The 22,221-nt window shown below is 58.4% G+C and overlaps 2 protein-coding genes across 3 annotated transcripts in view; both read right to left on the bottom strand.

Annotated features, from left to right (window-relative positions):
• Positions 1-6,639, bottom strand: part of RNF40 (ring finger protein 40) — a 51,109-nt gene extending 44,470 nt beyond the window's left edge. For both annotated transcript variants that reach the window (XM_080361444.1, XM_080361445.1), the window contains exons 1-3: positions 6,429-6,639; positions 5,146-5,313; positions 1,950-2,043 (exon numbers count right to left, since the gene is read on the bottom strand). In XM_080361444.1, the coding sequence (XP_080217570.1) occupies positions 1,950-2,043; positions 5,146-5,313; positions 6,429-6,560 (394 nt within the window). In that variant the 5' untranslated portion in view covers positions 6,561-6,639. The remainder of the gene's footprint in view (positions 1-1,949; positions 2,044-5,145; positions 5,314-6,428) is intronic.
• Positions 6,640-12,461: 5,822 nt separating this feature from the next.
• The window catches only part of LOC308051154 (helicase SRCAP-like), a gene marked incomplete at its 5' end in the record, with an annotated part of 35,425 nt that continues 25,665 nt past the window's right edge, over positions 12,462-22,221 (bottom strand). Inside the window, 5 exons of the mRNA XM_080361485.1 lie at positions 12,462-13,205; positions 14,117-14,200; positions 15,073-15,252; positions 16,719-16,949; positions 18,041-18,155. Coding sequence (XP_080217611.1) covers positions 13,014-13,205; positions 14,117-14,200; positions 15,073-15,252; positions 16,719-16,949; positions 18,041-18,155 — 802 coding nt within the window. The 3' untranslated portion in view covers positions 12,462-13,013. The remainder of the gene's footprint in view (positions 13,206-14,116; positions 14,201-15,072; positions 15,253-16,718; positions 16,950-18,040; positions 18,156-22,221) is intronic.

Here is a 22,221-nt window from a genome sequence, read left to right as displayed (position 1 = left end):
GTGATCATAAAATGGTCATTCGTTGGTCATTCATTGACCATTTGTTGACCATTCGTTGACCATCCGTTGATTGTTCATTGATCCGTCATTGATTGGTCATTGGCCGCTAATTAGTCATTAATGGGTCATTCATTAGCTCTTCATTGACCACTCGTTTATCAGTAATTGGCCGTTCATTGACTGTTAATTTATCATTAATTGGTCATTCATTGATCAGTCATTGGCCATTGATTGACCATTGATTGACCATTCGTTGACCATCCGTTGACCATTAGTTGATTGCTCATTGGCTGTTAATTAGCTGTTAATTAGTCATTAGTTGGTCATTCATTAGCTGTTCATTGACCACTCATTTATCATTAATTGGCCATTCATTGAGTGTTCATTTATCATTAATTGGTCGCTCATTGATCATTCATTGATCAGTCATTGGCCATTGATTGACCATTGATTGACCATTCATTGATCAGTCATTGACCATTCGTTGATTGTTCATTGGCTGTTAATTAGCCGTTAATTAGCCATTAATGGGTCATTCATTAGCTGTTCATTGACTGCTCATTTATCATTAATTGGCTGTTCATTGACTGTGCATTTATCATTAATTGGCTGTTCATTGACTGTGCATTTATCATTAATTGGCCGTTCATTGACCGATCATTGATCATTCATTGACCATTGATTGACCATTTGTTGACCATCCATTGTTTGTTCATTGACCATTCATTGGTCCTTAATTAGTCATTAATGGGTCATTCATTAGCTCTTCATTGACCACTCGTTTATCAGTAATTGGCCGTTCATTGACTGTTAATTTATCATTAATTGGTCATTCATTGATCACTCATTGGCCATTGATTGACCATTGATTGACCATTCGTTGACCATGAGTTGATTGTTCATGGGCGGTTAATTAGCCGTTAATTAGCCGTTAATTAGCCATTCATTAGCTGTTCATTGACCACTCATTTATCATTAATTAGCCATTCATTGACTTTAAATTTATCATTAATTGGCCATTCATTGATCAGTCATTGGCCATTGACTGACCATTGATTGACCATTCGTTGACCATCCGTTGATTGCTCATTGGCTGTTAATTAGCTGTTAATTAGTCATTAATGGGTCATTCATTAGGTGTTCATTGACCACTCATTTATCGTTAATTCGCCATTCATTTATCATTAATTGGCGATTAATTGACCGATCATTGACCGTTCATTGATTGTTCATTGGCCATTAATTAGTCATTCATTAGTCATTCATTAGCTGTTCACTGAATGCTCATCCATCATTAATTGGCCATTAATTGACCATTCATTTATATTTAATTGGCCATTCATTGACCATTCATTGACCGATCATTGATCATTCATTGACCGTTCGTTGACTGCTCATTGGCTGTTAATTAGCTGTTAATTAGTCATTAATGGGTCATTCGTTAGCTGTTCATTGACCGCTCATTTTTCATTAGTTGGCCATTGATTGACTGTTCATTTATCATTAACCCCATTAATCCCCAAATCAACCCCATTAATCTCCCCCAATCAACCCCATTAATCCCCAATTAGTCTCAATTACTCCCATTAGCCCCCAATTAACCCCATTAACCCCCCAATTAGTCTCAATTACCCCCATTAGCACTCCAATTAAGCCCATTAATCCCCCAATTAATCTCAATTACTCCCATTAGCCTCCCAATTAACCCCATTAATCCCAATTAACCCCATTAATCCCCCAATTAGTCTCAATTACCCCCATTAGCCCCCAATTAACCCCATTAATCCCCCAATTAACCCCAATTAACCTCATTAACTCCCTTCATCCCAATTAACCCCATCAACCCCCCCCATTCACCCCAATAACCCCCTTCCCATTCACCCCATTGAACCCCATTACCCCCCCCCCCCATTCATTAACCCACTTAATTAACGAGCCCCATTAATTACCGTCAGGGGGTTCGGGGGGGTCGTTTTGGGGGGGTCCTGGTGGCCCCTCCCCCCCCTCGGTGCTTCTCAATAGGGATTGAACCTCCTGTTCCAGCTGTGGGGAGAGAATGGGGGTCAATGGGGGACCCCAAAAGTGGGGGGGACCCCAAAAGTGGGGGGGACCCCAAAAGTGGGGGGGACCCCAAAATAAGGGGGGGAACCAATAGAGACTGAACCTCCTGTTCCAGCTGTGGGGAGAGAATGGGGGTCAATGGGGGGACCCCAAAAGTGGGGGGGACCCCAAAATCATGGGTGGGACCCAGTATAAGGGGGGGACCCAATATAAGGGGGGGACCCCAATAGACACTGAACCTCCTGTTCCAGTCATTGGGACAGAATGGGGGTCAATGGGGGGACCCCAAAAGTGGGGGGGACCCCAAAATAAGGGGGGACCCCAAAATAAGGGGGGGACCCCAATAGAGACTGAACCTCCTGTTCCAGTCATTGGGACAGAATGGGGGTCAATGGGGGGGACCCCAAAAGTGGGGGGGACCCCAAAAATGGGTCCCCAGGTCCCAATTTGAGGTCCCAAAGTCCCATTTTTGGGCCCCTAGACCCCATTTTCGCACCCCCAAACCCCATTTTTGGGTCCCCAAATCCCAATTTGGGGTCCCTTGAGCAGATTGTTGGGTCCCCAAGTTCCATCTTTGGGTCCCTTGAGTAGATCTTTGGGTCCCGAATGACCATCTTTGGGTCCCCAATGACCATTCTTGGGTCCCCAAACCCCATTTTCACGCCCCCAAACCCCATTTTTGGGCCCCTAGCCCCATTTTTGGGTCCCTAATGACCATTCTTGGGTCCCCAAGTCCCACTTTTGGGTCCCTTGAGTAGATCTTTGGGTCCCCAATGACCATTCTTGGGTCCCTTGAGTAGATCTTTGGGTCTCCAATGACCATTCTTGGGTCCCCAAACCCCATTCTTGGGTCCCCAAACCCCATTCTAGTGCCCCCAAACCCCATTTTCGGGTCCCCAATGACCATTTTTGGGTCCCCAAGTCCCATTTTCAGGTCCCCAATGACCCTTTTTGGGTCCCCAAGTCCCATTCTTGGGTCCCCAAGTCCCATGTTCGCACCCCCAAACCCCATTTTTGTGGTCCCCAAGTTCTATCTTTGAGTCCCCAAGTCCCATTCTTGGGTCCCCAAGTCCCACTTTTGGGTCCCCAATGACCATTCTTGGGCCCCCAAGGACCATTCTTGGGTCCCTTGAGTAGATCTTTGGGTCCCCAAGCCCCATTTTTGGGTTCCCAATGACCCTTCTTGGGTCTCCAATGACCCTTCTTGGGTCCCCAAGTCCCACTTTTGGGTCCCTTGAGTAGATCTTTGGGTCCCCAAGTCCCATTCTTGGGTCCCCAATGACCATTCTGGGGTCCCTTGAGTAGATCTTTGGGTCCCCAATGACCATTCTTGTGCCCCCAAACCCCATTTTCACGCCCCCAAACCCCATTTTTGGGCCCCCAAACCCCATTTCTTTGCCCTCAAACCCCATTCTTGGGTCCCCAAGTCCTATCTTAGGGTCCCCAATGACCATTCTTGGGTCCCCAATGACCATTCTTGGGTCCCTTGAGTAGATCTTTGGGTCCCCAATGATCATTCTTGGGCCCCCAAGTCCCATTTCTTGGCCCCCAAGTCCCACTTTTGGGTCCCCAATGACCATTCTTGGGCCCCCAAGATCCACTTTTGGGTCCCCAATGACCATTTTTGGGCCCCCAAGGACCATTTTTGGGCCCCCAAGGACCATTCTTGGGTCCCTTGAGTAGATCTTTGGGTCCCCAATGACCATTCTTGGGTTCCCAATGACCCTTCTTGGGTCTCCAATGACCCTTCTTGGGTCCCCAAGTCCCACTTTTGGGTCCCTTGAGTAGATCTTTGGGTCCCCAATGACCATTCTTGTGCCCCCAAGTCCCATTTTCACGCCTCCAAACCCCATTTTTGGGCCCCCAAACTCCATTTCTTTGCCCCCAAACTCCATTCTTGGGTCCCCAAGTCCTATCTTAGGGTCCCCAATGACCATTCTTGGGTCCCCAATGACCATTCTTGGGTCCCTTGAGTAGATCTTTGGGTCCCCAATGACCATTCTTGGGTCCCCAAGTCCCATTTCTTGGCCCCCAAGTCCCACTTTAGGGTCCCCAATGGCCATTCTTGGATCCCCAATGACCATTCTTGGATCCCCAATGACCATTCTTGGGTCCCCAATGACCATTCTTGGGTCCCCAAGTCCCACTTTTGGGATCCCAATGACCATTCTTGGGTCCCTTGAGTAGATCTTTGGGTCCCCAAGTCCCATTCTTGGGTCCCCAATGACCATTTTGGGGTCCCCATGATAGATCTTCGGGTCCCCAATGACCCTTTTTGGGTCCCCAAACCCCATTCTTGGGTCCCCAAACCCCATTCTTGGGTCCCCAATGGCCATTCTTGGGTCCCCAATGGCCATTCTTGGGTCCCCAATGGCCATTCTTGGATCCCCAATGACCATTCTTGGGTCCCCAAGTCCTACTTTTGGGTCCCCAATGACCATTCTTGGGTCCTCAATGACCATTCTTGGGTCCCTTGAGTAGATCTTTGGGTCTCCAATGACCATTCTTGGGTCCCCAAGTCCCATTTCTTGGCCCCCAAGTCCCACTTTAGGGTCCCCAATGACCATTCTTGGATCCCCAATGACCATTGTTGGGTCCCCAAGTCCCATTCTCGGGTCCCCAATGACCATTTTCGGGTCCCCAATGACCATTCTTGGGTCCCCAATGACCATTCTTGGGTCCCTTGAGTAGATCTTTGGGTCCCCAAGTCCCATTCTTGGGCCCCCAATGACCATTCTTGGGCCCCCAAGTCCCATGTTCGCGCCCCCAAACCCCATTTTCGCACCCCCAGACCCCATTTTGGGTCCCCAATGACCATTCTTGTGCCCCCAGTGACCATTCTTGGGTCCCCAAGTCCCATCTTTGGATCCCTTGAGTAGATCTTTGGGTCCCCAATGACCATTCTTGTGCCCCCAAGTCCCATTTTCGGGTCCCCAATGACCATTCTTGGGTCCCCAAACCCCATTCTTGGGCCCCCAATGACCATTCTTGGGCCCCCAATGGCCATTTTCGCACCCCCAGACCCCATTTTTTGGCCCCCAAACCCCATTTTTGGGCCCCCAAACCCCATTTCGGGGTCCCCACCTGCCCCCAGAAGCGGTTGAGCAGCAGCAGGGTGGCGTCGTCGGTCGCCTGGCGCTTCTCCAGCTTCTCGATGCGCTCGCGCAGCTCGTCCTCCACCAGCTGCCGCTGCTCCAGCCGCTCCGACAGCTTCTTGTTGCGGAACTGCAGCACCTTCACGTCCATCTCCTCCTGAAACGGGGGACCCAGGCGTTCGGGGGGGACCCAGGAGTTCGGGGGGGGACCCAGGAGTTCGGGGGGGGACCCAGGAGTCCGGGAAAGGGAGTCAAGAACTCAAGGGGAGGGACCCAGGAGTTCGGGAGGGGACCCAGGAGTCCGGGAAAGGGAGTCAAGAACTCAAGGGGAGGGACCCAGGAGTTCGGGAAAGGGACCCAGGAGTTCGGGAAAGGGACCCAGGAGTTCGGGAAAGGGACCCAGGAGTTCGAGGGGGACCCAAATAGGGGACCCAGGAGTTCGGGAAGGGACCCAGGAGTTCGGGAAGGGACCCAGGAGTTCGGGAAGGGACCCAAACAGGGGACCCAGGCGTTCGGGGGGGACCCAAACAGGGGACCCAGGAGTTCGGGAAGGACCCAAACAGGGGACCCAGGAGTTCGGGAAGGACCCAAATAGGGGACCCAGGCATCCGGGAGGGGACCCAGGAGTTCAGGGAAGGAAGTCAAGAACTCAAGGGGAGGGACCCAGGAGTTCGGGAGGGGACCCAGGCGTCCGGGGGGGACCCAGGCGTCCGGGAAAGGGAGTCAAGAACTCAAGGGGAGGTACCCAGGAGTTCGGGAGGGACCCAGGCGTCCGGGAGGACTCGTGAGTATAGGGAGGGACCCAGGAGTCCGGGAGGGACCCAGGAGTTCGGGGAGGGGACCCAGGAGTTCGGGGAGGGGACCCAGGAGTTCGGGGAGGGGACCCAGGAGTTCGGGGGGGGGACCCAGGAGTTCGGGGGGGGGGGACCCAGGAGTTCAATGAAAGGGAGTCAAGAAATCAAGGGGAGGGACCCAGGAGTTCGGGAAGGGACCCAGGAGTTCGGGAGAGACCCAAATAGGGGACCCAGGAGTTCGGGAGGGACCCAGGAGTTCGGGAAGGGACCCAAATAGGGGACCCAGGCGTCCGGGAAGGGACCCAGGAGTTCGGGAAGGGACCCAGGAGTTCGGGAAGGGACCCAAATAGGGGACCCAGGCGTTCGGGAGGGACCCAAATAGGGGACCCAGGCGTTCGGGAGGGGACTCAGGCGTTCGGGGGGACCCAAATAGGGGACCCAGGCGTTCGGGAGGGACCCAGGCGTCCGGCCGTCTCACCGTTGACGAGATCCCCCCCAGCCTGAGCGGTTCAATCAGCGTCGTCGGCGGCTGCTCCTCCCGCGGCGGCTTTTTCTCGGGGGGGCCGCCCCCCCCATCCCCTGCCCCACGTTTCGCCCCCACTCCGGCCATAGCGAAGCCGCTTATGGGGCGCTATGGGGCTCTATAGGGCGCTATAGGGCCCTGTGAGGAGAGACGCGGCCGCCGCCACAATGGCCGCCGGGCGGACCGAGCAACTGCGCATGCGCCGCCCCCTCCCGCCGCGCAGACCACGCCCCCAAACACCCACCACCCAATCACCGCCCGCCTCGCAATCCCGCCCGCTGGGCAAACCACGCCCACTCCTCCGCCCCAGCGCAACCGCGATTGGCGCGGCGCGCTGGCCACGCCCACTCGGCGGTGACTCCGCCCACTCGGCGGTGACTCCGCCCACTCGGGAACCCCCGCCCAGTGGACTGAACCATTTTTGGCGCCCGCGGGGGGCGTTTTGGGGCTAAAAAGGTGGTTTTGGGGTCCCAAATGATGATTTTTGGGGCCGCTTGTGGGTTTTGGGGTCCCCGGGGTCATTTTTGGGTCCCAAATGATGGTTTTTGGGTCCCAAATGATGTTTTTTGGGTCCCTGGGAACAATTTTTGGTCCCCAATGACAATTTTGGGGTCCAAAAAGATGATTTTGGGGTCCCAAGACATTATTTTTGCCCCCTCGCCCCCCCAAGTTTGATCCCCCCATCAAATCCATTATGTACCCACCCTCGAACGCCTGGGTCCCCCCCCCCTGAACTCCTGGGTCCCCCCCGAACTCCTGGGTCGCTCCCGAACTCCTGGGTCCCCCCGAACTCCTGGGTCCCTCCCGAACTCCTGGGTCCCCTCTCGAACTCCTGGCTCCCCCCGGAACTCCTGGGTCCCTCCCGAACTCCTGGGTCCCCCCCCGAACTCCTGGGTTCCCCCCTCCCCCTGAACTCCTGGGTCCCCCCGAACTCCTGGGTCCCTCTCCCGAACTCCTCGGTCCCCCCGAACGCCTGGGTCCCCCCCCCCAACTCCTGAGTCTCCTCAAACTCCTGGGTCCCTGCCCTGAACTCCTGGGTCCCTCCCTCCGAACTCCTGGGTCCCTCCTGAACTCCTGGGTCCCCCCCCGAACTCCTGGGTCCCCCCCCCTGAACTCCTGGGTCCCTCCCCTGAACTCCTGGGTCCCTTTTTTACTCCTGGGTCCCTTCCCCAGAACTCCTGGGTCCCTCCCGAACTCCTGGGTCCCTCCCCGAACTCCTGGGTTCCCCCCTCCCCCCGAACTCCTGGGTCCCCCCTTAGAACTCCTGAGTCCCTCCCCCGAACTCCTGGGTCCCTCTTTTACTCCTGGGTCCCCCCCGAACTCCTGGGTCCCCCCCGAACTTCTGGGTCCGTCCTGAACTCCTGGGTCCCTCCCGAACTCCTGGGTCCCTCCTGAACTCCTGGGTCCCCCCCCGAACTCCTGGGTCCCCCCATGTCTCCTGTATGGGGGGGGGGGGTCCCCAAAACTCTCCAATTTCAACCCTTTTATTCATCACCAAGACACGTTTTTTTTGGGGGGGGGGGAGGGGAGGGACCCCGCGCCCGCCCCTCCCCCCGCACCCCCCCCCCGCCCCTCCCCCGTCCCCGCACAAAGCACCTTTGCATAGATCGTGGTCAAAAGGAACCTATTTTACACGGGGCTGTACATGGGTAAAAAACCGCCCCTCCCCCCGGCCAAGATGGCTGCCGGGCCGGGGGCGAGGGGGCAAGATGGCCGCCGCAATTCAAGATGGCCGCCGTAATTCAAAATGGCCGCCGGCAGGAGCTATGGGGGGGGTGTCCTCTGGGGGCAAGATGGCCGCTGGTTTCCTGCTCTGCTGGAGTCAAGATGGCCGCCGGGTCTGATGGGTGATTGATGGAGGTAAGATGGCTGCCGGGATCAAGATGGCTGCCGGAATCAAGATGGCTGCTGGGATCAAGATGGCCGCTGTTTTCTGCTCTGCTGGAGTCAAGATGGCCGCCGGAATCAAGACGGCCGCTGCTTCCTTCTCTGCCAGATCAAGATGGCCGCCAGGTCTGATGGGTGATGGAGGTAAGATGGCTGCTGGAACCAAGATGGCCGTTGGAATCAAGATGGCCGCCGCTTTCTTCTCTGCCGGATCAAGATGGCCGCCAGGTCTGATGGGTTATGGAGGTAAGATGGCTGCCGGGATCAAGATGGCCACTGGAATCAAGATGGCCACTGGAATCAAGATGGCCGCTGCTTTCTGCTCTGCCAGATCAAGATGGCCGCCGGGTCTGATGGGTGATGGAGGCAAGATGGCTGCCGGAATCAAGATGGCCGCTGGAATCAAGATGGCCGCCGCTTTCTTCTCTGCTGGATCAAGATGGCCGCCAGGTTTGATGGGTTATGGAGGTAAGATGGCTGCCGGGATCAAGATGGCTGCCGGAATCAAGATGGCCGCTGGAATCAAGATGGCCGCCACTTTCTGCTCTGCTGAAGTCAAAATGGCCACCGGGTCTGACGGGTGATGGAGGCAAGATGGCTGCCGGGATCAAGATGGCCGCCACTTTCTTCTCTGCCAGATCAAGATGGCCGCCGGGTCTGATGGGTGATGGAGGCAAGATGGCTGACGGAATCAAGATGGCCACTGGAATCAAGATGGCCGCTGCTTTCTGCTCTGCCAGATCAAGATGGCCGCCAGGTCTGACGGGTGATGGAGGTAAGATGGCTGCCGGGATCAAGATGGCCGCCACTTTCTTCTCTGCCAGATCAAGATGGCCGCCGGGTCTGATGGGTGATGGAGGCAAGATAGCTGCCGAAATCAAGATGGCTGCCGGAATCAAGATGGCCGCCACTTTCTTCTCTGCCAGATCAAGATGGCCGCCGTGTCTGATGGGTGATGGAGGCAAGATGGCTGCCGGAATCAAGATGGCTGCCAGAATCAAGATGGCCGCCGCTTTCTGTTCTGCTGGAGTCAAGATGGCCACCAAAGTCAATATGGCCGCTCCTTCCCACACTGGCCTGGGCCAAGATGGCCGCCGGTTATGACAAACAATGGAGGCAAGATGGCTGCTGGGATCAAGATGGCCGCCAAATCAAGATGGCCGCCGGCCCTGCTGTTCATTAGAGTCAAGATGGCCGTTCATTCCCACACTGCTCAGGGCCAAGATGGCCGCCGCTTCTGACATCCAATGGAGGTAAGATGGCCGCTGGATCAAGATGGCTGTCAGTTCAATATGGCTGCCAAATCAAGATGGCCACCAGTCCAAGATGGCCACCAATCCAAGATGTCCACCAGTTCAATATGGCCACCAGTCCAAGATGGCCGCCAGTCCAAGATGGCCGCCAGTTCAATATGGCCACCAGTTTAATATGGCCACCAGTTTAATATGGCCACCAGTTCAAGATGGCCGCCAGTTCAATATGGCCGCCAGTCCAAGATGGCCGCCAGTCCAAGATGGCTGCCAGTTCAATATGGCCGCCAGTCCAAGATGGCCACCAGTCCAAGATGGCCGCCAGTTCAATATGGCCGCCAGTCCAAGATGGCCGCCAGTCCAAGATGGCTGCCAGTTCAATATGGCCACCAGTTTAATATGGCCACCAGTTTAATATGGCCACCAGTTCAATATGGCTGCCAGTCCAAGATGGCCGCCAAATCAAGATGGCCACCAGTCCAAGATGGCCACCAGTTCAAGATGGCCGCCAGTTCAATATGGCCGCCAGTCCAAGATGGCCGCCAGTCCAAGATGGCCGCCAATTCAATATGGCCGCCAGTCCAAGATGGCTGCCAGTTCAATATGGCCGCCAGTCCAAGATGGCCACCAGTCCAAGATGGCCACCAGTTCAATATGGCCGCCAGTCCAAGATGGCCGCCAGTCCAAGATGGCCACCGCCTGTGACATCACCCCCAACCCAGCGGCCATCTTGCTGCCGCCATCTTGTGGGCGTGGTCAGCGGCCATTTTGGATTCCTCTCTCCCATGTTCTATCCTCTGATTGGCCGCTTGGTCGGCCATCTTGCGCTCTCGCCTTCCGCCATCTTGCCGGCATCTGATTGGTCGTTTCGCCATCACATGTTCAGCGCCTGTTCAACCGCCAGGGCGGCCATTTTGTGGTCACCTTGTCGGCCATCTTGTGGTCACCTTGTTGGCCATCTTGTAGCCTCCACTTCCGCCATCTTGCCATCACACATTCGGCCATCTTGTGGTCACATAGTCGGCCATCTTGCCATTATGCAGTCGGCCATCTTGTGGCCTCCACTTCCGCCATCTTGCCACCACATAGTCGGCCATCTTGTAGCCTCTACTTCCGCCATCTTGCCATCACATAGTCGGCCATCTTGTGGTCACATAGTCGGCTATCTTGTAGCCTCCACTTCCGCCATCTTGCCACCACATAGTCGGCCATCTTGCCATCACATAGTCGGCCATCTTGTAGCCTCCACTTCCGCCATCTTGCTGCCACATAGTCGGCCATCTTGCATTCACATAGTCGGCCATCTTGTGGTCACATAGTCGGCCATCTTGCCATTATGTAGTCGGCCATCTTGTAGTCTCCACTTCCGCCATATTGCCACCACATAGTCGGCCATCTTGTACCCTCCACTTCAGCCATCTTGTAGCTTCCACTTCCGCCATCTTGCCATCACATAGTCGGCCATCTTGTAGCCTCCACTTCCGCCATCTTGCCATCACATAGTCGGCCATCTTGCCATTATGTAGTCGGCCATCTTGTAGCCTCCACTTCCGCCATCTTGCCATCACATAGTCAGCCATCTTGTAGCCTCCACTTCCGCCATCTTACCACCACACAGTCGGCCATCTTCCACCTCCCACTTCCGCCATCTTGCCCCCCGACCCGGCCATCTTGCCGCCCTCATCCAGCCTCACTCCCCCCCCACCTCCCACCCCCCCCCTCCCCAACCCCCCCCCGCCATGGGGCAGCCTATGGGTCACGTCTTCCCCTTCCTCCCCCTGGTTGTGGGTGGGGGGACATTGGGCTCCTGGGGGGCGGGATTCACGCACCTCCGCGGGGGTTGTTGCCTCCGGGCCGCCGTGGGGCGCCGCCCCCCTTTTGACTCCGCCCCCTTCCCCCCTCCCCCCGCCCCCCTCTTCCTCCTTTTAGCGGGCGGGGGGGTCGGCGACGGCGCCGCCCCCTCGGTGGGCGGAGTTTGTTGCCGGCGCCGCCTCCCGGGCTCTTTATCCAATGGGGGACGCAACGGCGAGCGGGGGCGGCGCCGGGTGCCGCGGGGGGGGGCGGAGCCAATGGGTGGGGGTGGGGGTGGGGGTGGGGGTGGGGAGGGGGAGGGGCGCTTGGGTGGGCGTCCCCGGCGCCTCTTGGTTATGCTGGGGGGGGTGGGCGGAGTCAAAGGGGGTGGGGGCGGAGCTTTGCGGCGGGAAGGGGGCGGAGCTTTGCGGTGGGGGTGGGGGGGGGGGGCGGCGGCGGCGGCGGCGCCGGGGGGGGCGGCGTTTGGGGGGGCGTCCCCGGCGCCGTTTGGTTGGCGGGGGGTGGGAGGAATCAAGATGGCCGCCGGAAGTTGGGGGGGGTGAATTTGGCGGGGGGGGGAGGGGTCTCCGACGGGATGTTGGGGGGTGATGAGGTTCCAATATGGTCAATAAGCGACCGGGGAGGGAACGAAGGACTTTGTGGGCGGGGCCTGGGCCTCGGCTCTGGCGAATCAGCACGTCCGCGCTGCGCCGGCGCCGCCGCGATTGGGCGGGGCGACCGGAAGCTCCGCCCACTTGCCCCGCCCCCGGGGAAGCCGCTCTCATTGGCTCCGCCCCCACTGGACCCGCATCCATTGGCTGCGAAGCCGTAGATCCCGCCCCTAAGGGTGGGGGCGGAGCCAATGGCGGCGAAGAGGGCGGAGCCGCCGGTGATGACGTCGTTGGGGAGGGCGGTGACGTCAGCGGTGATGTCACAGGAAGCGCTTCGGGCGTGGCGGGAAGCGGGGGGTGACGTCACAGGAAGCGCTTCCGCGGGCGGTGGTGACGTCACAGGAAGCGCTTCCGCGGGCGGTTGTGACGTCACAGGAAGTGGTTCCGGGGGCGGCGGTGACGTCACAGGAAGCGGCTCGGCGGGCACAGGAAGCGGCGGCGGCGGCGGCGGCGGGGGCGGTTGTGACGTCGCAGGAAGCGGCGGCGGCGCCGCAGGAAGTGACGGCGGCGCCGCAGGAAGCGGCTCGGCCGCAGCAGGAAGCGGCTGCGACGCCGCAGGAAGCGGCTGCGTGGCGACAGGAAGCGGCTCCGCGGCGACAGGAAGCGGCTTCGCAACGACAGGAAGCGTCCCCGGCGCCACAGGAAGTGGCTGCGCGGGGGCGGCGGGAAGCGTGTCGGCGCCCACAGGAAGTGGGTCGGAGCCAACAGGAAGTGGAGGCTGTGGCTCCGCCCCCCGCTCCGCCGAGCCGCCATCTTTGGGGGTGGCCCCGCCCCTATTTCCCGCCGCCCGCAGCCGTTGGCTGACGCGGGTTCCGGGGCGGGGAGGGAGGGGCTTAATAGGCCCCGCCCTCGAGCGCCGAGGACGCCTGGGTCCCCCGGTGGGCGTGGCCGCCAGCCCCTCCCCCGCCATCATGGCGGCGGCGTCGAAGGCGCCGTCGACGTCACCCGAACTCCTGGGTCCCTCCCGGACGCCTGGGTCCGCTCCCGAACTCCTGGGTCCCCCCGAACTCCTGGGTCCCGCGGAGGGGGGGGGGAGGGGCGGGGTCCTCGGAGCTGGGCGGGGGGGGGAGGCGGAAGCGCCCGCCCATCCCCCGCGCCTGGTCGATGTCCTTGCGGGCGGCGGCCACTTGTTCCTGTGGGGGGAGGGGAGGGGTGGGGTGGGGGGGAACGCCTGGGTCCCTTCCCGGACGCCTGGGTCCCTCTTGAACTCCTGGGTCTCTTTGGGCACTCCTGGGTCCCTCCCGAACTCCTGGGTCCCTCCTGAACTCCTGGGTCTATTCCCAGAACATTGGGTCCCTCCCGGACGCCTGGGTCCCTCCTGAACTCCTGGGTCTCTTTGGGCACTCCTGGGTCCCTCCTGAACTCCTGGGTCCCTCCCGGACGCCTGGGTCCTTTCCTGAACTCCTGGGTCCCTCCTGAACTCCTGGGTCTCTTTGGGCACTCCTGGGTCCCTCCTGAACTCCTGGGTCCCTCCCGGACGCCTGGGTCCTTTCCTGAACTCCTGGGTCCCTCCTGAACTCCTGGGTCTCTTTGGGCACTCCTGGGTCCCTCCCAAACTCCTGGGTCCCTCCCGGACGCCTGGGTCCCTTCCTGCACTCCTGGGTCCCTCCCGGACGCCTGGGTCCCTCCCGCACTCCTGGGTCCCTCCTGGACTCCTGGGTCCCTCCCGGACTCCTGGGTCCCCCCGAACTCCTGGGTCCCCCAAACTCCTGGGTCCCTCCCGAACTCCTGGGTCCCTCCCGGCCGCCTGGGTCCACTCCCGGACGCCTGGGTCCCTCCCGAACTCCTGGGTCCCCCAAACTCCTGGGTCCCTCCTGAACTCCAGTGTCCCCCCACACTCCTGGATCCCCCCGAACTCCTGGGTCCCTCCCGCACTCCTGGGTCCCCCCGAACTCCTGGGTCCCTCCCGGACGCCTGGGTCCCTCCCGGACGCCTGGGTCCCCCCGAACTCCTGGGTCCCTCCCGCACTCCTGGGTCCCCCCGAACTCCTGGGTCCCTCCCGGACGCCTGGGTCCCTCCCGGACGCCTGGGTCCCCGCACCCACCTCCGCCAGCTTCAGCTCCTCCCGGCTCACGTCCTCCAGCGACGCCTCCAGGAAGTTCATGGCGTAGCGCTCGATAGGGGTGAGCTGTGCCCGAACGCCTGGGTCCCTCGGATGCCGGGGTCCCCCCCGGACTCCTGGGTCCCCTCCCGGACGCCTGGGTCCGCCCCCCGAACTCCTGGGTCCCTCCCGAACTCCTGGGTCCCTCCCAAACTCCTGGGTCCCTCCCAAACTCTTGGGTCCCCCCCCGGACGCCTGGGTCCCTGTCACTCCGTAGGTCCCTGTTGTCTCCCTGGATGCCTGGGTCCCTTTCCCCGCCGGACTCCTGGGTCCCTCCCGCACTCCTGGGTCCCCTCCTGAACTCCTGGGTCCCTCCCGAACTCCTGGGTCCCCAAACTCCCGGGTCCCCAAACTCCCGCGTCTCTCCCGAACTCCTGGGTCCCCCCGAACTCCTGGGTCCCCTCCCGAACTCCTGGGTCCCCCCGAACTCCTGGGTCCCCTCCCGAACTCCTGGGTCCCTCCCGAACTCCTGGGTCCCCCCAGATGCCTGGGTCCCCCATACTCCCATGTTCCCCCGAACTCCTGGGTCCCCCCCGAACTCCTGGGTCCCTCCTGAACTCCTGGGTCCCTCCCGAACTCCTGGGTCCCCACACTCCCATGTCCCCCCGAACTCCTGGGTCCCTCCCGAATGCCTGGGTCCCTCTCGAACTCCTGGGTCCCCCCGAACTCCTGGGTCCCTCCTAGACCTCTATGATCACAACATCTCCACGTTCTCCTGGTCACTTGGGTCCCTCCAACCCCTTGACTTCCCGAACTCCTGGGTCCCTCCTGGACGCCTGGGTCCATCCTGAACTCCCGGGTCCCCCCACACTCCCATGTCCCCCCAAACTCCTGGGTCTCCCCAAACTCCTGGGTCCCTCCCGAACTCCTGGGTCCCTCCCGGACGCCTGGGTCCCCACCTGCTCGACCAGCGCGGCGATCTCCTGCTCGGCCTTGGACAGCTCCTCCTCGGGCTCGGGGCCGTTGCGCTCGTCCTCGGGGCTCAGGCTCTCGCTGAACTCGGCCATGGCCGCCACGCGCTCGGCCTGCGCCTGCGAGGCCGCCCGGATGTCCTCGGGGTCCTCGGCCCCGCACAGCGCCTGGGGACAATGGGGACAATGGGGGCGATGGGGACATTGGGGGCGATGGGGGCGATGGGGACATTGGGGGCAATGGGGACATTGGGGGTAATGGGGGCAATGGGGGCAATGGGGACATTGGGGGTAATGGAGACATTGGGGGCAATGGGGTCGATGGGGACAATGGGGGCAATGGGAGGAATGGGGACATTGGGGGCAATGGGGTCATTAGAGTCAAAGGGGACATTGGGGGCAATGGGGACAATGGGGGCAATGGGGGCAATGGGGGCGATGGGGACACTGGGGGCAATGGGGACATTGGGGGCAATGGGGGCGATGGGGGTAATGGGGGTAATGGGGATGATGGGGGCAATGGGGGCAATGGGGACATTGGGGGCAATGGGGGCAATGGGGGTAATGGGGATGATGGGGGCAATGGGGGCAATGGGGACATTGGGGGCAATGGGGGCGATGGGGACAATGGGGGCGATGGGGACATTGGGGGCAATGGGGGCAATGGGGGCAATGGGGACAATGGGGGTAATGGGGGCAATGGGGGCAATGGGGACATTGGGGGCAATGGGGACATTGGGGGCAATGGGGGCGATGGGGGCAATGGGGGCAATGGGGACATTAGGGGTAATGGGGACATTGGGGGCAATGGGGGCAATGGGGACAATGGGGGATCCCAGTGACATTGAGGACACTGGAGACAATGGGTATAATGAGTATAATGGGGAAAATGGGGACACTGGGGACAGTGGGGGCAATGGGGATATTGGGGAAAATAGGGACAATGGGGACAATGGGGGCGATGGGGACAATGGGGGTAATGGGGGCAATGGGGGCGATGGGGACAATGGGGACATTGGGGACAATGTGGGTGATGGGGGCGATGGGGACAATGGGGCCATTGGGGGTAATGGGGTCAATGGGGGCGATGGGGGCAATGGGGACAATGGAGGCAATGGGGACATTGAGGGCAATGGGGACATTGAGGGCAATGGGGACATTGAGGGCAATGGGGATATTGGGGGCAATGGGGTCAATGAGGGCAATGGGGACAATGGGGGCGATGGGACAGTGGGGGCAATGGGGACATTGGGGGTAATGGGGTCAATGGGGGCAATGGGGACAATGAGGGTAATGGGGGCGATGGGGACATTGGGGGCGATGGGGACAATGGGGGCAATGGGGACATTGGGGGCAATGGAGGCAATGGGGACAGTGGGGGCAATGGGGACAATGGGGACATGGGGACAATGGGGACATTGGGGGCGATGGGGACATTGGGGGCAATGGGGACATTGGGGTCAATGGGGACAATGGGGGTAATGGGGGCATTGGGGACAATGGGGGCAATGGGGAATATGGGATAATGGGATAATGGGACAATGGGCACTATGGTGACAATGGGGACACTGGGGACAATGGGACAATGGGTACAATGGTGACACTGGTGACAACGGTGACACTGGGGACCCCACCTGCTCCAGGATGTGCGTTCTCCGCGTGGCCGCCGGGTCCTCGTCCTCCTCGTTCTGCGCGTCCCCGTCCCCGTCGCGCTCCGTGTCCCCGTCCCTATTGTCCCCATCCTTGTCCTTGTCCCCATCCCTGTCCTTGTCCCCATCCCTGTCCTTGTCCCTGTCCCTGTCCTTGTCCCTCTCGGGCCGTCCCGGCTCCTCCGGCGTCATGTCAAACAGCTCCCGGATGGTTTGCTGGGGGGGAGGGGGAGGAAATGGGGGTTGGACCGGACGCCTGGGTCCCCTCCCGGACGCCTGGGTCCCTCCCGGACGCCTGGGTCCCCTCCCGGACGCCTGGGTCCCTCCCGGACGCCTGGGTCCCTCCCGAAAGCCTGGGTCCCTCCTGGACTCCTGGGTCCCTCCTGAATGTCTCGGTCTCTCCTGGACTCCTGGATCCCCCCCGAACTCCTGGGTCCCTCCCGAAAGCCTGGGTCCCCGGACGCCTGGGTCCCTTCCGAACACCTGGGTCCCCTCCCAAACTCCACGACTCCTCCCATACTCCTGGTTCCCTCCCGAACTCCTGGGTCCCTTCCTGAACTCCTGGGTCCCTTCCCAGACGCCTGGGTCCCTGGACGCCTGGGTCCCCCCCGAACTCCTGGGTCCCTTGTGAACTCCTGGGTCACCGGACACCTGGGTCCCTCCCAAACTCCTGGGTCCCTCCTGAACTCCTGAGTCCCTTCCTGAACTCCTGGGTCCCTTCCCGGACGCCTGGGTCCCCTCCTGGACGCCTGGGTCCCTCCTGGACGCCTGGGTCCCTCCCGAACGCCTGGGTCCCCCCCGGACGCCTGGGTCCCTCCTGAACTCCTAGGTCCCCGGACGCCTGGGTCCCCTCCCAAACTCCTGGGTCCCTCCTGAACTCCTGGGTCCCTCCTGGACTCCTGGGTCCCCTCCCAAACTCCTGGGTCCCTCCCGAACTCCTGGGTCCCTCCTGAACTCCTGGGTCCCCTCCTAAACTCCTAGGTCCCCGGACGCCTGGGTCCCCTCCCGAACTCCTGGATCCCTCCCGAACTCCTGGGTCCCCTCCTAAACTCCTGGGTCCCCAGACGCCTGGGTCCCTCCGAACTCCTGGGTCCCTCCCGAACTCCTGGGTCCCCTCCCGAACTCCTGGGTCCCTCCCGGACGCCTGGGTCCCTCCTGAACGCTTGGGTCCCTCCCGAACTCCTGGGTCCCCTCCTAAACTCCTGGGTCCCCTCCTAAACTCCTGGGTCCCCAGACGCCTGGGTCCCTCTCGGACTCCTGGGTCCCTCCCGAACTCCTGGGTCCCCCGGACGCCTGGGTCCCCGCACCTGTTTGAAGTAGGCGGTGGTGAAGTTCCCGCCCTCGATGGCCATGTCCCCCAACATGCGCTTCTGATTGGCCTTCTTGAGGATGTTCTCCTCAACCGTGCGCTCGCTGATCAGCCTGGGGACACGGGGACAATGGGGACATTGGGGACAATGGGGGTGATGGGGACAATGGGGGCAATGGGGACAATGGGGGCAATGGGGGCAATGGAGGCAATGGGGGCAATGGGGGTAATGGGGGCAATGGGGGCAATGGGGGCAATGGGGGTAATGGGGGTAATGGGGGCAATGGGGGCAATGGGGCCATTGGGGGCGATGGGGACACTGGGGACATTGGGGACAATGGGGGCAATGGGGACATTGGGGGCAATGGGGACAATGGGGGCGATGGGGACATTGGGGGCAATGGGGACATTGGGGGCAATGGGGACAATGGGGATGATGGGGACAATGGGGGTGATGGGGATGATGGGGACAATGGGGGTGATGGGGACGATGGGGACTTTGGGGGCAATGGGGGCAATGGGGACAATGGGGGCAATGGGGACAATGGGGGCGATGGGGACAATGGGGGTGATGGGGACGATGGGGACAATGGGGACATTGGGGGCAATGGGGGCAATGGGGACAATTGGGGCGATGGGGGCAATGGGGACAATGGGGACATTGGGGGCAATGGGGGCAATGGGGACAATGGGGGCGATAGGGGCAATGGGGGTAATGGGGACAATGGGGGTGATGGGGACGATGGGAATATTGGGGACAATGGGGACTTTGGGGGCAATGGGGGCAATGGGGACAATGGGGGCAATGGAGGCGATGGGGACAATGGGGGCGATGGGGGCGATGGGGACAATGGGGGCGATGGGGACATTGGGGGCAATGGGGACATTGGGGGCAATGGGGACAATGGGGGCGATGGGGACAATGGGGGTGATGGGGACATTGGGGGCAATGGGGACGATGGGGACAATGGCGATGATGGGGACAATGGGGATGATGGGGACAATGGGGGCGATGGGGACAATGGGGGTGAGGGGGACAATGGGGACAATGGGGGCGATGGGGACAATGGGGGCGATGGGGACATTGGGGGCAATGGGGACATTGGGGACAGTGGGGACAATGGGCATGATGGGACTAATTAATGGGATAATGGGGATAATGAGATAACGGGGACAGTGGGATAATGGGGATAAGGGGACAATGGGGACATTGGGGACAATGGGGATACGGGGACATTGGGGACAATGGGGACCATGGGGACAGTGGGATTACTGGGTTTAATGGGGCAATGGGATTAATGGGATTAATGGGGATCATGGGACAATGGGATAATGGGACAATTGGGATAATTGGGACAATGGAGACAACGGGATAATGGGGATAATGGGACAATGGGCATAATGGAGACAATGGGATAATGGAGATAATGGGACAATGGGGATAATGGGGATAATGGGGACAATGGGATAATGGGGATAATGGGACAATGGGGATAATGGGATAATGGAGACAATGGGACAATGGGGATAATGGGGACAATGGGACAATGGGGATAATGGGACAATGGGGACAATGGGTTAATGAAGATAATGGGACAATGGGGACAATGCGGACAATGGGACAATGGGGACAATGGGATAATGGGGACAATGGGATATTGGGGATAATGGGGACAAGGGGATAATGGGATAATGGAGACAATGGGACAATGGGGATAATGGGGATAATAGAGACAATGGGATAATGGGACAATGGGTATAATGGGATAATGGAGATAATGGGACAATGGGGATAATGGGGATAATAGAGACAATGGGATAATGGGACAATGGGGATAATGGGATAATGGAGACAATGGGACAATGGGGATAATGGGGACAATGGGACAATGGGGACAATAGGATAATGGGGACAATGGGGATAATGGGACAATGGGGACAATGGGTTAATGAAGATAATGGGACAACGGGGACAATGCGGACAATGGGACAATGGGGACAATGGGATATTGGGGACAATGGGATAATGGAGACAATGGGACAATGGGGATAATGGGGATAATAGAGACAATGGGATAATGGGACAATGGGTATAATGGGATAATGGAGATAATGGGACAATGGGGATAATGGGGATAATAGAGACAATGGGATAATGGGACAATGGGGATAATGGGATAATGGAGACAATGGGACAATGGGGATAATGGGGACAATGGGACAATGGGGACAATAGGATAATGGGGACAATGGGGATAATGGGACAATGGGGACAATGGGTTAATGAAGATAATGGGACAATGGGGACAATGCGGACAATGGGACAATGGGGACAATGGGATATTGGGGACAATGGGATAATGGAGACAATGGGACAATGGGGATAATGGGGATAATAGAGACAATGGGATAATGGGACAATGGGTATAATGGGATAATGGAGATAATGGGACAATGGGGATAATGGAGACAATGGGACAATGGGGATAACGGGGACAATGGGACAATGGGATAATGGGACAATGGGGACAATAGGATAATGGGATAATGGAGACAATGGGACAATGGGGATAATGGGGATAATAGAGACAATGGGATAATGGGACAATGGGTATAATGGGATAATGGAGATAATGGGACAATGGGGATAATGGGATAATGGAGACAATGGGACAATGGGGATAATGGGGACAATGGGACAATGGGGATAATGGGACAATGGGGACAATGGGTTAATGAAGATAATGGGACAATGGGGACAATGCGGACAATGGGACAATGGGGACAATGGGATAATGGGGACAATGGGATATTGGGGATAATGGGGACAAGGGGATAATGGGATAATGGAGACAATGGGACAATGGGGATAATGGAGATAATAGAGACAATGGGATAATGGGACAATGGGTATAATGGGATAATGGAGATAATGGGACAATGGGGATAATGGAGACAATGGGACAATGGGGATAATGGGGACAATGGGACAATGGGATAATGGGACAATGGGGACAATAGGATAATGGGATAATGGAGACAATGGGACAATGGGGATAATGGGGATAATAGAGACAATGGGATAATGGGACAATGGGTATAATGGGATAATGGAGATAATGGGACAATGGGGATAATGGGATAATGGAGACAATGGGACAATGGGGATAATGGGGACAATGGGACAATGGGATAATGGGACAATGGGGACAATAGGATAATGGGGACAATGGGGATAATGGGACAATGGGGACAATGGGTTAATGAAGATAATGGGACAATGGGGACAATGCGGACAATGGGACAATGGGGACAATGGGATATTGGGGACAATGGGATATTGGGGACAATGGGATAATGGAGACAATGGGACAATGGGGATAATGGGGATAATAGAGACAATGGGATAATGGGACAATGGGTATAATGGGATAATGGAGATAATGGGACAATGGGGATAATGGAGACAATGGGACAATGGGATAATGAGACAATGGGGATAATGGGATAATGGGGACAGTGGGATAATGGGACAATGGGGATAATGGAGACAATGGGATAATGGGGACAATGGGACAATGGGGACAATGGGATAATGGGGACAATGGGACAATGGGGACAATGGGATAATGGGGACAATGGGGATAATGGGACAATGGGGACAATGGGACAATGGGGACAATGGGATAATGGGACAATGGGATAATGGGACAATGGGGATAATAATTGGGATAACGGGACAATGGGTTAATGAAGATAATGAGACAATGCGGACAATGGGACAATAGGGACAATGGGAATAATGGGATAATGGGGACAATGGAGACAATGAACCCGGGGGTGGGGGAGGGGAATTGAGGCCGGGGGGTGGGAAATAAGGGTGGGGGATGGGAACATAAGGGTGGGGGAGGGGAATACAGGGGTGGGGGAGGGGAACACAGGGGTGGGGGATGGGAAAGTGAGGTGGGGGAGGGGAATATAGGGGTGGGGGAGGGGAAACTGAGGGTGGGGAAACCAAGGGTGGGGGATGGGAAAGAAGGGTGGGGGATGGGAAACGAAGGTGGGGGAGGGGAATACAGGGGTGGGGGAGGGGAAACCGGATATGGTGGATGGGAATCAAGGGTGGGGGAGGGGAAATAAGGGTGGGGGATGGGAATATAAGGGTGGGGGATGGGAACA

The sequence above is a fragment of the Nesoenas mayeri genome, assembly GCF_963082525.1.
Source record: "Nesoenas mayeri genome assembly, chromosome: 32".
NCBI lineage: Eukaryota > Metazoa > Chordata > Aves > Columbiformes > Columbidae > Nesoenas > Nesoenas mayeri.
This window is presented reverse-complemented; position numbering and strand designations above follow the sequence as displayed.